Below are 11696 nucleotides of genomic sequence, written 5' to 3'. Positions count from 1 at the left end.
TGCATAATCATGTGTGGCAATTCATTCCCCTTGGCAAAGACTGGTTACTGAAGGACATTTGGGCAACTGTGGCTAATGAGCTGGAGGCCTTCTGCAGAAGTCCTCCTTGACCTACAGAAGAAATGAGGAAAGGAGACATTTCTTCCCTTCTTTCAGTCTTTGGACATCACTGTAAGAGGATGTGATACTTGGAGCAGTTGCATCCCTCTTGGTACTTGACTTGAAAGGTTTTCATACTGAAACATTTGAATATCTTACCTCTACAGGTTAGAGATAGTGCAAATAAATATTAGAGATCATTAAATTCAACTGGTCCCATTTTTTTTTTTAAATATTTATTTATTTATTTGTGAGCCAGAGTTACAGAAACAGAGGGGGAGAGACAGAGAGGTCTCCCATCAGCTGGTTTACTCCTCAGATGGCCACAATGGCAAGGCCAAAGCCAGGAGCCTCATCCAGGTCTCCCACGTGGGTGGCAGAGGTCCAAGCACTTGGGCCACCCTTCTCTGCTTTCCCAGGTACATTAGCAGGGAGCTGGATGGGAAGTGGTGTAGCCAAGACTCAAACTGTAGTCCCTTTGGGATGCTGGTGCCATAGGCAGGGGTTGAACCTACTATGGCACAGTGCTGACCCCCCATTTATTTTTTGGTTTACTAGTATTCCCCCATAGGAATCACAACTCTTAAGCCCACCATCAGGTTTGGGAGGCAGTGATAAACATGGGTACAGTCTTAATAATTAGGTGCTATTTTAAAGATAGAAACTTATAAGATGATCCCCTTAACTATGTAGTAATGTACAGAATAGTATTCTACCAGAATTTATTCAATGGGATAGGTAGCTTATTTTTAGACTATTTTAAAAATTGAACCTAAGATGGTGAATTCAAAACTTACAGAATTGTAAAGGTGGTTAGCAATGGCTTTAGCCTTGTCATAAATATTACAATTTAGCACAAACTACAATAATTTACTGAGTGTTTGCCATTTGCCACACCCTACTTAGTGCTTAACTCAAACAGCTGTACACAGTGTTACACCCCAGTTAGGTGATATCAGACCCGTTTTACAGATGAGGAAATCAAAGTTAGGTGAAGTTAAATGGCTTTGCTCAAGATCACAGAGCTACTAAGCTGATCAGCTGGGTTTTTCAGTTTGACACTGAAGTTCAAGCTCCTAATCACTGTGGTTTTGTGTCCAAGAATCGATATTGCTTAATCTTTGTTGAGGTGTGTGGCAGACACTGTTGGGAGCGTCTACCTAACTACTATCCCCCCTTTTCCTCTAAGACACAATCCCTATTTGTTTGGGGGTGACTCATGATTAATTTAATGAATGGTGCCAATCCTGTTTACTGAGTGACAGATCTGAGGTGAGCATGTGACCATGTTCTGGCCAATAAGGGAGATTCTCTTGGGTGGGGGGTAGCCTGGGAACGATTTTTCTCCAAAAAAGTGTCAGCAGTGCTCCCTTATCCTCCCTTTCTGCTTTGAGGATATGATGTCTGGAGCTGTGGCAGCTACACTGCAATTAAGAGGTGACAAAGCCAATGTGCTTATAATGGTGTAGAGTGCACACATAAAGAGCTTGAGTCCAAGACATGCTTGCGCTGCCCAATGAACCCTGCCACTACCAACACTTGCATTTCAAGTTAAAGACACAATCAATGACCTAATGCTTTGGGCTACTGTTTGTCAGTCTCTCCCTTGTGGCTGCAGGCATTCTAAACAGATCTGATCTAGGCCGGGAAAGAGGGTTTCTGAGTTTTAGCCAAAACAGATGATGTGGAGATTGACAGGAGTCCATCCAGGAATCCATTAGTATAGATAGTAGTTTCAAAAAATATATTCCAGCTTTATCTCAGATCTGGGTAAACTGGAGCAACTCCCAGGGTGCTGGGTACTTCCCTTTCCCCTGCAGATGCGCTGTTCCTCTTTGTGAAGCTGAGACGGACAGCATCAAAAGGCTCCCCTGGCTTCTGGCGGTGAGATACAAATTCCCAGCTTCTTCCTTGGGTGATTTCTTAGGCGGCGTGCACCTGCTGACTGGCTGGAGGGCACAGGCCCCGCTCAGGCTCTCCTCTTTGTAGCTGCCTTTCGGTAACTGTTCTTTCTCCTGCTCCCATAGATCTAGGAGTTGTAGCCCTGGGGTTCCACACTTCCCTTGTGGTTTCCCACACCCTGTCCACCTCTTTGTAAAGAGCCATCTGTTTCCTGCCAGAACATGGACTGATACAATGGTGTGAACAAAATCACTGCAGGTGTGTTGTTGAGGCTTGGTCCAGTCTACCTGAGATGTTGTGAAATTCTCTGGAGTTATTCACAGCTTAAATGAGAGCTTTCTGCTGCCATTAAAAGGAGATGGGAGAAAGCGTAAATGTGAAGTCTCAGAGCTCCGAGAAGACACTCCGCACCTGAGGGCCAGAAACCAGAGAAGGCTACCTGGAAGAAATGGCATCTGGGGTAAGAATGGATCGGATTTTGCAGAGCTGGAATGAAGGAAGGGCATTCCAAAGACAAGGGGAGGCGAGGGAGGGGAGAAAGCGCAGGAGGAATTTCTAAGAAATAAGTGTTGGAAGGGCTCTGAGGTATCCATTTGGCCAAGGTCAAACAGCGAGTAAGCAGCATGGGAAGACTGCAACTCAGTTATGCTGGCTACCAGGCTAGTTCCTAACCGCCTTCCACCTCCATCCACACCGCCCCGTCTGGCCCTCGCACTAGGCTGTAACCTCCTGGAGAGCAGGGCCTCTGTGTTCCTTCACCCCGGGAATCCCAGTGGCTGGCACAATTCCTCCCTACCACAAATTCATCATCATCTGCTACCAGATACTAAGGCGCATCCATCGTCTGGCGGGGCACCATGCAGATCTTTTACAGACATCTCACGTAATCTTCGCCAACAACTCGGACGGGTGCGTGTTAAGGATACTTTCAGCAGAGGCCGCTTCGGTTCAGAGAGGTCTTCTAATTGGCCCCAGCTCACGCAGCCATTGCAGCGCAGGATTCTATTTTACCTTCCATCCACGGGACTCTGGATCCCCCGCCTCAGTGGCCGTTCAATAACATTTGTTGAACGAACGAACGAACAAGAAGCAGCACAGATCGACTCAAGGTAAGTGACCGGCTGTGGCAGGCGCCCGGGACTCGGCGCGCCGTCTTCCAGTCTAAGCACTCCGGCTCCTCTCAGCGCCCCGCGGCGGCTCCGAGGCTCCGCCCCCCGACCCCGCCCGGCTCGCCAGCCACGCCCCCACCTCGGGGAGTTCGGGCACTCCACGAATCCGAGTTTTCCTTGGCTTCAGTCGCCGCGCGTAGGGCCTCTCCCTGCCAAGCGACCTGCAGTCCGCTCCACTTCCCTGCCCCTCCCCATCGTCCTTCCTCACTCTTCCAAACTTCTTTCCACCCTCTCTAAACTTCAGTCATCCCAATGCCCGCCCCCTCCACTCCCGTCAACCAATCACCTGCGCTCATTCTCGTCGAGGGTCCGCCCCCTGCCTGCCGGGGCCCAATCCCCGGCGCGAGAGTCGAGAGCTGGGCTCCTTCCCAAGCGCCTGGCCTGTGACGGCAGCGCGCCGGGCGCCGCGCGGCGGGAGGGGGCGGGGCTCTGGATGAGGGATGGGCGAGGGCGGGGGGAAGGGAAGAGGGAGGAGGAGGAGGTTGCGGCGGGTTTGAAAGCGGCAGTTTCCTGGCAGCCTGGGCCAGGCGTCGGTCTCCGCGCTCCGGCTCCGCAGCAGCCCGGGTCGATCCGGCGACGGCTCTACTTCTGCGCGCCCCCGACGGATTTTTTCCCGTTCCGGCTCTTCCCCCCTCGCCTCCCCGCCCCCCTGCCTCAGCCTTTCCCGCCGCTCGGGCGCAGAGCCCGGGGGCCAGCCGTCGGCAGTGACCCCGCCCGAAACCCCTTCTGGAATCGCCCGAGGACAATTCCCTTTTCCTTTCTTCAGCCGAACCCGCGGTGGCCCTCGCGGAGCCCGCTCAGCCCCAGAGAGCGCAGCCGGGAGGGACGTCTGAGGGGCGTCTCGGGGCTCGGAGGGGCCGGCGCCCGGCGGGCTGAGGTGGTGGTGGTGGGGGTGCCAGAGCGGCGAGCCCCCCCTGGCCGGGCTCCGCGGGCCGCCCGGGGCCCCCCGGCTGAGAGGGGGCGGGAGCGGCGCCCCGGCCGCCCGCGCGGGGTCTCCCCCATGGTGCAGCGGGGTTCGGGATGTCGAAGACGCTGAAGAAGAAGAAGCACTGGCTCAGCAAGGTGCAGGAGTGTGCGGTGTCCTGGGCCGGGCCCCCGGGCGACTTGGGCGCCGAGATCCGGGGCGGCGCGGAGCGCGGCGAGTTCCCCTACCTGGGGCGGCTCCGCGAGGAGCCCGGCGGGGGCACCTGCTGCGTGGTGTCAGGCAAGGCGCCCAGCCCGGGGGATGTGCTGCTGGAGGTGAACGGGACGCCCGTCAGCGGGCTCACCAACCGGGACACCCTGGCTGTCATCCGCCACTTCCGCGAGCCCATCCGTCTCAAGACCGTGAAGCCAGGTACGCCTATTCTGCCTTGCTGTGGTGGTGGTGGTGGTGGGTGGAGACTGAGGGGGTGGTCAGGGAGGTCCGAGGTGGGCGTCCTGGGGCGCTGGCATCTCCCGCCGCTTAGGGTCCCCGGGCTATCTCAGACCTCCTGGGTGTGCCTGACTCCCTTGGAGGGGGGTGGAGGGGGTGGAGAGAAAGGGTGCTGATTCCCATTTTGCCGATTGGAAAACTGAGTTCTGGATTGGCATGGCTGCTGTGTCACAGAATTGCGACCAGAGGCTGGGTTTCCTAAATCTGTAGCTCCGTCGCCCACCGCAGACAGTTTTCTGCTGGGAGGAGGCCTTGTGGAAAAGGTTCTCAGGACTGTAGCATTTTCTTGGGCATGGTCTTAACGCATCTTCTAACAAGGAGTAAGGTTTTTACTATGGAGGCACTTGGTGCCAGGGTCACCACCTGGTGCAGCTGGGAGGGCTTAGCTGCTTCGGGGTGTTTTGCACGCCAGCAGACATCTAACAGCCTAACTCAGGCCAGGTGGTTCAGGTGTGTGGGAGCCGAGGAGGGTACCGGAGGTGAAATGTGACCGAGCCGTGTGTTGTTGAACGTGAGTCTGGGTTTTGAAGGAAGAGCGAGGTGCCTGGCTGAGTAAAAGGATTTTCTGGAGCTTTTGATTTTAACAGAATTCTGTTGAAGTGGTAGGTGGAAAGAGCACCCGTTGCCCTGGTGTGTTTCATGCTAGTAAAATCTGGTGCAAAGCACATTACGTTTATGGCATACTTGCCAGTTTCAAAGCATTGATCAGATTGCGTACAGTGGTTCAGTGAGAGCTGGTAGTAGGTAGTAGTCCTGATGAATTTGTTGTCCACTGTTATCGTCGGGTGTGTTAGAACGGTAGGATGTTCTGCCTTCTGAGGTGTTTGTAGGAGAGGGAATTAGGATTACAACGTGATTAGAAGTCAAGCTGTCTTCTTCCTGAATGTGCACTGCTGAAATGATGCATCACAATATGATGGGCTGCTTAATTGTGATCTGGGCTAGATGTCAGTCCATCTCTTCACTACAAAATGCTAGAAAATTCTGGAGAAAAATTTGTCTCCCTCAGTTTTTTTTTTTTTTTTCCTTTCCCAGCAGCTCACTTTGGAAACATTTCTGATAGTTCTTATTCTTAATGGGAACTGATGGTTTGTGGTGCACCGTATACATAAGGATGAGTGTAGTGTGGTTATATGGATGCACACACTCACATGGTTCTTTAATCTTAAATGAAGATTTTCTTCATATTCCATCATCATCATTTTAAGTTTAAGGATTTATGTGATGTTTTCATTGGTAATTTTAAAAGCTCTGGCAGGCTTTAAAACTTTATGTAGTTTTGAGAATTGCAAAATTCTTTCTTTCCCCTAACTTTTAGGACCATATGTGAAGATGGATAAAGGAAACGCTTTTAGGGTTTTAGTTCAGACACTCAGGCACTGTCAACAATACTACATAGACAGCCTTTGCTACTCTAGGTGCCTTGTAGTTCAAATCCCATGAGTCAGTGGATAATGGGAATATCTGCATCATTGCTTTGTGTTTTGTTTTGATTAGTTGGAGTATAAATTAGAGTATAACTGTTACCTTTAAAAAAGTCTTACTGTTGCTAGGTTGATGAAACTGGTATATTCCAAATTATTGTGTTTCTTTTGGAAAATCAGAGAAATGGCTTTTTAATGAATATTAATCTGGTCTACATGTTATACATTTACTCACTCTGCATATCAAATTTAAGAAAATAATTCAAGGTTTAGAGTGTGTTTGGTGATGTTAATGAACTGTGTTGAATAAACATCCTTTGCCTCACAATGTTGTTGACATTTTTATTGTAAGAATGTTTTGCCCTCTTGGCATGTGAAGATATTGTCTGTTTTAAATATGTAGTCGAAATAAGGAGAAAAACATTGATTAATGGTAGCAGTATATTTCATAATAGTGTAAATTCTAAATACTTTGCTTATTTATAAAGATATACTTTGTATCAGTAATTTCTAATGTGTACTGTTATGTCTGTGTTACATGAGATTAATAATCTTGTTTCTAAGTAAATTGAGATTTAGAAATTTTAATGCTTTTAAAAATAGTATTTCTAGTTTCTTAGTTTCATATTAAATGAATTTGATAAGTGCTCTACTGAAAAGCAGTATTTTGTATAAAGTAGCATAATTTTTGCCAGTTAAACGTAAGACTTTAAGTATTAGAAGAACTTGAGATTATTTGTAGAAATTTGGGTTTGATTAAAAATAGCATAAATATCTCCATAAGGGTCAAAGACTCTTACTGTTGTGGGTCATTTAGAAGAGGATGAAAATACAGAGCAAGGGGAAAAAGAAATTTGCCCTTCCATTTTTCCTTTTACCCAAACTTTGTGAAATGGATGTTTCAGTTTAATAAGGTATTGTAAAGTATACGTAGCACTCTTTCTGTTGTCTTGACTCTATAAAACTATGGTCATAACCTGTCATTTAGAAGCTAGCAACTATAAGAATAAGATGTAAGCATTTCTTTAATATTAATGGGGACTGATCACATACTGGGCTCTGACAGTCCGTGTGGTAGGCTGAGCTGGAGTCTAGGACATGGCTGCTGCAGGGCTGCTTTCTCCTTGCTTCCTCCTTTTCATCTAGTGGATGCTAAGAGAGCCCAGCCACAGCCAGTACCACTAACTGGATCACTTAATAAGATGTTTTCTGGCAGTGACTGTCCACAGCTTTGATTTGGGCATTTATTTTTCTTTTTTTTTTTAATAATCTTTAGCAGATAATGGAAAGTAGCTCTTTAAAATACAGCCCCTGAGGCTTTTCTGAGACAATTAGGGAATTCCTTATTTTTCATATTAAAGTCATATTTAGCAGCTGGTACTTTTACTGCTTCTTGGTTCCACCATTGTTGAGCTCAGTTAGTTACTTATTCCTTAATTATGGCCCTGACATTTATTTTTTTTTTGCAGTGAAAAGTTGTTGTTTGAATTTGAACTTTGTATTTTCCTAGCAGTAAAGGAAGTTGAACTTTGGATCTCTGGTGAAATTGTTTCATGATATAATCATACTATGGCCAGGGATGATTTCTTTGATTCACTTCAGAATATATTCTTAAATAATTTCTGGTTTGATTAATGGTGCAAGTAGTTGCTTTAGTTCTAAAATTCCCCAAACTATGAGTGTGCAAAATTTTATGGAATTTATAAACAAGTACTTCTTCATGTACCTTTAACATATATTTAAACAGTTATAAATTATGTGAATTTTATTCCAGAGATTAAATACTGATACAGTCAAACATGAAATCATTGTCTGCTGCTTTATTAGGCACACATTGCCTTCAACTAGCCTGAGTCTCTTGCTATAGCTATAGATGAAAATTGGGGGAACAGTGTTACAGTTTATTTTTAAAAAACTAGTTTGAAACATCTTGTGTAATGTTAATTAAATATGGATAAAAGTCTTCACCTTTGAGTCTTTGGGACACCCAATTTATTTACAAGGGAATTTTGCTAAAATGTGCTAATTCCTAGAAATCATTCCACCATGGTGAAGAAATATTACTGAGTACTTCTAAATAAGGAATATTTATATTGTGTAAATAATAAGTAACTCAGTGCCTTTCTTCTAGCTCTTGGGTCTTTTTGTTAATGGGCTTTTGTGTTGGGGGAGGGCTTAGTGGATAATTTGGTACTTCAGTGAGTTTTGCTTAGGTGGTTGTAGAATTTGAAGAAGAGAATACTAAAAGAAAGTAGAGCTAATTGCTAGCCTCCTAGGTTTACAATACAATAAATTCCTCAATACCTTATTTTAAACAGTAGAAACTGGAGACTGGGTGAGGCAACCCCTTTGTTGTATGAAATAGTACATTTTGATAAACCTAAATTTGAAAATGCCCTGTGTTTTCAAATTTTGGTAGCGATTCCTTTTCATTCTATAGGCCATAATAATAAAATTATTCAGGTTCTAGATTCTGTTCATTGATGCCTTTGATTCACATGAGTAATGAGCTTATACCATCATGGCAGAACTTGGTGATTTGTTGATTCTTATTACATCTTCGACATCTTTGTACTTAGTTTTTTTTCTGCTCATCATTTTGTCTCCAAATATCTCAGTTATATTAGTATATGATTTTTCCTAGTTGCTTTTTTGATCCTGCTCTCACTCTCAGATGTCTTATAATTCAAACTGTAAATTTTTTCCTAGGTTGAGATATTTTAAAAATTATTTAATTTCTTGCTGTCTTAGTAGTACAGACACTTAATGTTTCTCCCTTTAAATTTTCAGGCCATTCTTTATAATACTCAGTTTATTGCTAAAACTAATTTTCATAGAACATAACTTTTTTGGGGCAATATGAATTATTTTTCCCCCTGAGATCCTGGGAAGTACTTTCTAAAACCTCTTGTTATGAGAAACAAATTTCAGTAATTTTTTTGTTACTCTCTAAGTTAGTAAGTTTATAATAAAATAATTTCTTGAATATGTTCAAGTATCTGAGTTATGAAGTAAATGCCTAACTTTCTCAGGATAATTTCATAGAGAGTCTTTACTGTGTGACCCCTAAGTGCTTTATATATTTTCTGGGCGTTTAGCATTTGGGGAGTGTGTCATAGGAAAACTTCATTTATTGAACTACTTTATCGGCTGATTTTAAGCTCTACCAATTTCAAAGCCAACTTTTTTTTTTTTTTTTTTTTTTGACAGGCAGAGTGGACAGTGAGAGAGAGAGACAGAGAAAAAGGTCTTCCTTTGCCATTGGTTCACCCTCCAATGGCTGGCGCGCTGCGGCCAGCGCACCGCACTGATCCGAAGGCAGGAGCCAGGTACTTATCCTGGTCTCCCATGGGGTGCAGGGCCCAAGCACTTGGGCCATCCTCCACTGCACTCCCTGGCCACAGCAGAGAGCTGGCGTGGAAGAGGGGCAACCGGGACAGAATCCGGCACCCCGACCGGGACTAGAACCTGGGGTGCTGGCACCGCAAGGCAGAGGATTAGCCTAGTGAGCTGCGGTGCCGGCCTTCAAAGTCAATTTTTGATTCTTTGTGATTTAACAAAGGATAAATACATTGATATTGAAAACTAGAAGGCTGTGACACCTTTAATTATTTTTGCTTCTCTTCTGAAATCTTGAGAAGTAATTTCCTTGAAATACTACATTGTGGTAGAGGATGTATGTACTGAATTTTAATCTATTGCTGAGGGTGAGAGTTTCAGTAGCTTGGAGGCTGGTGTTGACAGACTTGTTTGTGGAGAAGTAGAGGTGAATCCATTCATTGCTCTTCTCCTTGAAGAGTAACTGTTCTGAATGTTTTCCAAAGAAAGGTGCTTATTTTAACTTGTAAAGAGAAATAATAAGCTCTGTTAGTGGCATGCATCAATTCCTTTCAGAAATTCTTAGTGCACTCCCATGTGTAGCACTGAGCCAGCACTGGCAATGTAAAAATGAGTCAGACATGCTCTCTGTTTTCAAGAGGGTGACAACTTAGTGGGAGCTTAATGACTCCTTGGTAAGGAATACTTGTGGTAAGGATTTCACTTTTATCCCAATATTTGAACTCCTTAGGTAAGTTTGAGTGTGAATTTGGGTGAGAACTAGACTCGTTAATTGGCTGTGTAGTGTGTTCTAAAGTGTGGTTGTGGAGTTGTATCTTCGAAAGGGCTTGGGTTCCCAAGTCACCACAAAAAGAAACAACAGGCCGGCGCCGCGGCTCACTAGGCTAATCCTCCACCTAGCGGCGCCGGCACAACCGGGTTCTAGTCCCGGTCGGGACGCCGGATTCTGTCCCGATTGCCCCTCTTCCAGGCCAGCTCTCTGCTGTGGCCAGGGAGTGCAGTGGAGGATGGCCCAGGTGCTTGGGCCCTGCACCCCATGGGAGACCAGGAAAAGCACCTGGCTCCTGGCTCCTGCCATCGGATCAGCGCGGTGCGCCGGCCGCAGCGGTGCGGCGGCCATTGGAGGGTGAACCAACGGCAAAGGAAGACCTTTCTCTCTGTCTGTCTCTCTCACTGTCCACTCTACCTGTCAAAAAAAAAAAAAAAAAAAAAAAAAGAAAAGGAAATAAAATATAATCAGCACTGTCTGTTGAAAAAGCCCTTAAATTGCCCATAAAATACTTTACTGTCCCATTTTTTTTGGATAAGTCCTCTAGGCCACTTATTCACACATGATAGAACCAATTGTATTTTATTTGAGCACCAAATGAAGTAATTTGCTTACATTAAAGAGATGTTTTCTCCACCAAAATGTGTCTTATAATTCTAAGAAATTCTCTTCATCTGGCTGAGCACAGAGCATTTGTGAAAATTAAGCATGTCCGTGAGGTAGAAGAAAGGTTTCATTCTTTTCTGTCTTGATAGGGCCTTGCCACCCACCCTTATTTTATGACTTGTATGGTGAGGGAGGAAATTGTGAATTCTGAACTTATTCTGGCTTTGAAAGATGGACAAGTTGTACTTGAATGGCATTAAAATCTTTTCAGTAGTAGATAGGAAGCAGAGGAAGAGAAAAGCACAGGCCATAGGATGGTACCCTTGTGTCTCCATTCCTTCTTCTTTTTTTTTTTTTTTTCCCAAAGATTTATTTATTTATTTGAAAGTCAGAGTTACACAGAGAGGAGAGGCAGAGAGAGAGAGAGAGAGAGAGGTCTTCCATCCGATGGTTCACTCCCCAATTGGCCACAATGGCCGGAGCTGCACCGATCCGAAGCCAGGAGCCAGGAACTTCCTCTGGGTCTCCCACGTTGGTGCAGGGACCCAAGGACTTGGGCCATCTTTTTAATTTATTTGACAGGTAGAGTTATAGACAGTGAGAGAGAGAGAGAGACAGAGAGAAAGGTCTTCCTTTCGTTGGTTCACTCCCCAAATTGCCGCTATGGCCGGCGATGCGCCAATCCAAAGCCAGGAGCCAGGTGCTTCTTCCTGGTCTCCCATGCAGGTGCAGGTGCCTAAGAACTTGGGCCATCCTCCACTGCCCTTCAGGGCCACAGCAGAGAGCTGGGCTGGAAGAGGAGCAACCGGAACAAGAACCCGGCGCCCATATGGGATGCCGTTGCCGCTGGCAGAGGATTAGCCAAGTGAGCCACGGCGCTGGCCCTTGGGCCATCTTCTACTGCTTTCCCAGGCCATAGCAGAGATCTGGATCAGAAGTGGAGCAGCTGGGTCTCAAACTGGCACCCATATGGG

At 45.8% G+C, this 11696-nt stretch overlaps 1 protein-coding gene and 1 long non-coding RNA gene across 4 annotated transcripts in view; one reads left to right on the top strand and one right to left on the bottom strand.

Moving 5' to 3' along the window:
* Positions 1-318: 318 nt before the first annotated feature.
* On the bottom strand, positions 319-3183 carry LOC138850574 (uncharacterized). The gene is made up of 2 exons (XR_011390515.1): positions 2822-3183; positions 319-2440 (listed from the first exon to the last, which is right to left on the bottom strand). It is a non-coding gene; the product is annotated as an uncharacterized lncRNA (long non-coding RNA).
* A 390-nt stretch (positions 3184-3573) lies between these two features.
* The window catches only part of MAGI3 (membrane associated guanylate kinase, WW and PDZ domain containing 3), a 297604-nt gene continuing 289481 nt past the window's right edge, over positions 3574-11696 (top strand). For 2 of the 3 annotated variants that reach the window (XM_017345962.3, XM_017345964.3), the window contains exon 1: positions 3574-4506. In XM_017345962.3, coding sequence (XP_017201451.2) covers positions 4191-4506 — 316 coding nt within the window. In that variant the 5' untranslated portion in view covers positions 3574-4190. The remainder of the gene's footprint in view (positions 4507-11696) is intronic. The other variant, XM_017345963.3, reaches the window with a different exon arrangement.

This window comes from Oryctolagus cuniculus, chromosome 7 (assembly GCF_964237555.1).
Source record: "Oryctolagus cuniculus chromosome 7, mOryCun1.1, whole genome shotgun sequence".
NCBI lineage: Eukaryota > Metazoa > Chordata > Mammalia > Lagomorpha > Leporidae > Oryctolagus > Oryctolagus cuniculus.
The sequence above is the reverse complement of the archived record's forward strand: the minus strand, read 5'-3'. Positions and strand labels throughout refer to the sequence as shown.